General features: G+C 49.2%; 1 protein-coding gene across 1 annotated transcript; it reads right to left on the bottom strand.

Moving 5' to 3' along the window:
- Positions 1-41: 41 nt before the first annotated feature.
- On the bottom strand, positions 42-3,797 carry LOC143294396 (uncharacterized). Its single transcript, XM_076605870.1, has 3 exons — positions 3,321-3,797; positions 2,649-2,797; positions 42-1,441 (listed from the first exon to the last, which is right to left on the bottom strand). Exons 2-3 carry the CDS (start codon positions 2,751-2,753, stop codon positions 284-286), a joined length of 1,263 nt encoding a protein of 420 aa, XP_076461985.1. The 5' UTR covers positions 2,754-2,797; positions 3,321-3,797; the 3' UTR covers positions 42-283.
- Between the last annotated feature and the right edge of the window lie 1,203 nt (positions 3,798-5,000).

Here is a 5,000-nt window from a genome sequence, read left to right as displayed (position 1 = left end):
AGAGGACATACTCCTTTCATAATAAGCACAAACCTGCATCATCAAGGACATAATTCTTTAATGACAGAATCTTTCCTCATTGCAAAACATAATCCTTCCTTGATGAGGAACCAAGTCCTTTGATGAGAGCACAATCTCTCCTTGCTAAAGTCACAATCCCTTCTTAATGAGAACCCAAGTCTTCCTTGATGTGAAGACAATACAGTCCTTCCCTAATAACATAATGATGATTCATTTCCTCCTTAACGAGGACAGGTGCATTCCCTACTGACACAAGCGTCCCTTAAGGTAGACACAGCCCTTCCTTCACCAGGATGTAGTCCCTCAGTCCAGGTGGGACAGGTAGGGCCTGCACCTTGAGCGACAGCAGGTGGTCACAGCTGTTCCGGATGACCTTGCGGCACAACTGGCGGAGTGTAGGCACGTGCTGCATGGCGTCTTGCAGCCAGGCCAGGGGGGCGTCCCGGGGGACGGGTCTCGGCGGCAGGTACCTGGAGTAGAGCACGTCCCGACAGGAGTAGTCCATGTGGCCCAGCTCGGCCAGCATGCAGCACGTGTCCAGGTGGCCCCGCTCCGCGGCCAGCTCAAAGGCCGACTTGCACACCACGAAGGGGATCCGCTTCAGCGGGACGTCCAGCCTGCAGTTGAACTCCACCATCAGCGGCAGGAGGGACGTCTTGTTGACCACAACCGCCTCGAACAACGGGGTCTCCCCCTCGTGGTTGTAGACGTCGTGGCGAGCACCGGCCTCCAGCAGGACTCTGACCAGGTCCGCGTTGCTCTTCCTCACTGCGGCGTGCAGCGCTGTGTCGCCCGTCTTCAGCTCCTGGCAGTTGAGGTCACAGCCCGCGTGGACCAGGTGCTGCAGGGTGGTCATGTGGTTGTTGGACACGGCCTCCATGAGCGGCGTGCTGCCCCAGCTGTTCTGCACGTCCATCAGGCACCCGCTGCCCAGCAGCACGTCCAGCACGCCCGTCAGGCCGTTCCGGGCGGCGAAGTGCAGCGCCGTGTCGCCGTTGCTGTCGATGAGGTTGACGTCCGCTCCGGCCTCGAGCAGGCGCAGCACCACTTCCGTCCTGTTGTTCCTGGCGGCCTTCATCAGCGGCGTCTTGCGCGTCACCTCCACAGCGTTCACGTCCGCACCTTCCCGCACCAGCAGGTCCACGATGCTGCACGTGCCGTCCTCGGCGCTGTAGTGACAGGCCGTGTTGCCGAAGATGTCCGAGGCATCCAGGGTGGCCCCTGAGTGGATGAGGAGCAGCGTGCAGGCCATCTGCTGGTGCAGCACGGAGAAGTGGAGCGGCGTCCTGCGGAACTTGGCCGTCCTCACGTTGACGTCCCCGCCACTGTCCAGCAGGTACTGCAACATGGCGTGGTGGCCGTCAAAGGCCGCCAGGTGGAGGGGGCAGGAGAACTGCCAGGACTGATTGTCCCGCCTCACCTGTGGCACCCAGGGAACTCTGCATTACTGGGGAGTCGCTGTCAGGTGCGTGGTAGGTTATTGACACACACACACACACACACACACACACCCACACACACACACACACACAGTGTCGCAAATCTCTACTGTACTACTTGTGATCCATGACTTGGATTTCCGTTGATTAACCCTATGTCCCCTGTTGCTGTTTCTGTCATCACTTGGTTGACACTGTTTGTGAGAGCCTCAAGATCTTCAAGCAGAAATAGTGGGGCCAGGTCTTCTCCAATGACTGCTTGGAATTGTTCAGCAATGTCAGGGTCTTTCAGTTTGTCGTGGCTGAATTTTGAGTCGACTGGTTTTCCCTCTCTTGTTGTTCCTCAACCATATTTTAAGTTTATCATGACAAGGTCGTGGTCACTGCCAAAGTCAGCTTATGGGAACATTTTCTTTTCTTCTTAACTTTTTTTCCAGCCCTATTGATGCCAGAGCTGTTCCGGTTATTCACAAGAACATAGTCTGTCTGGCTGTACTACTGGCCGTTTGGGGAGTGCTATGTCCATCATCTGGATGCTTTAAGCTCACCAGGTGTGTTAACGAGATCCAAGTCATTATCACTGGCGAATTGTAGGTGAAGTCTCCTGTCATTAATATGATCACTACAGTATGGGCTGCAGAAATTCCCCCAGTCTCCATGGGCATCTATATCAACCTTGGTATGTCATTACAGACCTATATTAGCTGTGTGTCCTTAACGCTTACAACAATAAGTGGAGTGATGGCCTAGAGGTAACGCGTCCGCCTAGGAAGTGAGAGAATCTGAGCTCGCTGGTTCGAATCACGGTTCAGCCGCCGGTATTTTCTCCCCCTCCACGAAACCTTGAGTGGCGATCTGGGCGCTAGTCATTCAGATGAGACGATAAACCGAGGTCCCGTGTGCTAGCATGCATTTAGCGCGCGTAAAAGAATCCACGACAACAAAAAGGTTGTTTCTGGCAAAATTGTGAAGAAAAATCCACTTCGATAGGAAAAACAAATAAAACTGCACGCAGGAAAAAATACAAAAAAAAAAGGGGGAAAAAAGGGGTGGCGCTGTAGTATAGCGACGCGCTCTCCCTGGGAAGAGCAGCCCGAATTTCACATAGAGAAATCTGTTGTGATAAAAAGAAATACAAATTTGATATTTTTACCCCGTCTTCATACACAGTCTTGGAACGACTCTTACTTCTTGAAACCAGGCATTGACATCCAGCTTGTGCTGCCGGATCAGCTGTTTCAACTGATCGAGGTCGTTGTTGTGTACAGCGTCATACAGTTCCACGCCCACCATGTTTCTGCCTGGTGTTGGAGTTTATTTATTCAGGACAGCCAGGTCTGGGGAAAAAAAGAGGAAAGAAAGTAAGGAAAAACGATGTGAGGAAAGCTGAAGCTATATTCAATGGGGGTAGGCTATATATGTGTTAAATATCTATGATTGTCTGTCTTCATAGTTTCCATTAACATCATACACCACAAGAATGCGACTCAAAAATTTCCCTGTTCCTTCTGCAAAATGACATCGGGGCCTGAATCTCTCTGTGTCTTTCTCCTCCCCCCTCCCCCCCCCCACCCCGAACACCCTCTCTCTGAAAGATGTGGGAATGAGTGTTGGAGATTTGTTGATGACAGCAATACGATCAATTTGAATAATCATGGGTATTTTGTGCTTGGGTGGTATACAGACTGCTCTCTGACACATCCCTCAATCCAGGACAGGAAAGAACAAAAGGGAGAGACAAGGGAAGGGGGGGGGGGGAGACAGAGAGAAAGACAGACAGAGGCAGACCGGAGGAGCCGCCGAAACCGAAATGAAAGCGAGAGTTCTCATGAATCAGCATGCGCCGTGTTCGATGCTTACCTCAACGTGTGATCGGTAACCCTTCAGCAGTTCACAAAACGATCGATCACCAGTTGTCCACTCCTGCCCGACACCTTGGTATAAGCAATCAGCCGAAAAGTGTTGATCAGAGTTATCAGCCGTTCACAGTCGTCGATAGATCTTCACAACCATTCCTATTTCCTGACCCCCAAACACAGCCAACAGCGCGAGTGTTTTGAATGTGCCTTGGCCAGTAGAGCTCCGTCAGCAGCACTGATTCTGTGTGCGCAGTTCATTCCGAAATATCAGCCGGCCGTTTCTACGTCAGGCAACCATTCACAACTTCCGCCATCATGACAGCATTTAACCTGTTCCTCCCGATATTACAAGCACACACAGTCTCTCTTCACCTCAGCCTCACAAAAACCAACATGACATAATCACAGACTAGTATCACTCAGCCCACTACAAGATGATAACAATCTCAGTCGCAGACACGTACTGCGCCCAAGTATGTTTCCCACACTGAATGGGTCATTCATTAACATTTCTCCCGGCGCGCGCAGAGCTCTACAGACAGACAGCACTGGCTCCAGATCGATCAGTGTATAATGTTGTGCGCTGTGCTGAACGCCAGTTTCGATGGAGTTCGTTTAAAATATGCACAGTTTCCTCTTTGGTAATATCGAAACGGCGGGCTGTTATAGCCGTTGTTGGGAGGCCGAGCGTCAGCATGTGGTATGGAGACACATTTAGGTAGGTCTATGTCCAACAATATGACATACAGATACATTTAGGTAGGCCTATGTCCAACAGTATGACATACAGATACATTTAGGTAGGTATTTATTACAACAGCATATGACATGTGGATACATTTAGGTTGGTCTACATCCAACAACATGACATACACATTTAGGTAGGGCTGTATCCAATAGTATGCCATATAGATACATGTAGGTAGGCCTATGTCCAACAGTGTGACACATAGATACATTTAGGTAGGCCTATGTCCAACAGTATGACATACAGATACATGTAAGTAGGCTTATGTCCAACAGTATGCCATATAGATACATGTAGGTAGGCCTATGTCCAACAATATGACATACAGATACACTTAGATAGGCCTATGTCCAACAGCATGGCGTATATATACATTTAGGTAGGCCTATGTCCAACAGCATGCCATATAGATACATTTAGGTAGGCCTATGTCCAACAGTATGCCATATAGATACATTTAGGTAGGCCTATGTCCAACAGCATGCCATATAGATACATTTAGGTAGGCCTATGTCCAACAGCATGGCATATATATACATTTAGGTAGGCCTATGTCCAACAGTATGACATATAGATACATTTAGGTAGGCCTATGTCCAACAGCATGCCATATATATACATTTAGGTAGGCCTATGTCCAACAGCATGGCATATATATACATTTAGGTAGGCCTATGTCCAACAGCATGCCATATAGATACATTTAGGTAGGCCTATGTCCAACAGCATGGCATATATATACATTTAGGTAGGCCTATGTCCAACAGTATGCCATACAGACACATTTAGGTAGGTCTACATCCAACAGCAAGACATATAGATACATTTAAGTATGTCTATACCCAGCAGCATGTGACATACAGATACATGTAGGTAGGCCTATGTCCAACAGTATTACATATAGATACATTTAAGTAGGCCTATGTCCAACAG

The sequence above is a fragment of the Babylonia areolata genome, chromosome 19 (assembly GCF_041734735.1).
Source record: "Babylonia areolata isolate BAREFJ2019XMU chromosome 19, ASM4173473v1, whole genome shotgun sequence".
Lineage (NCBI taxonomy): Eukaryota > Metazoa > Mollusca > Gastropoda > Neogastropoda > Buccinidae > Babylonia > Babylonia areolata.
Note: the sequence above shows the minus strand (reverse complement) of the source record. Positions and strands in the feature narration are given on the sequence as shown.

Coding starts and splice junctions, on each gene's coding strand:
- LOC143294396 (XM_076605870.1), bottom strand. CDS start 2,753: ATGGTGGGCGTGGAACTGTATGACGCTGTACACAACAACGACCTCGAT. Junction 1,442..2,648: donor TCAATGCCTGGTTTCAAGAA/GTAAGAGTCGTT, acceptor TGGGTGCCACAG/GTGAGGCGGGACAATCAGTC.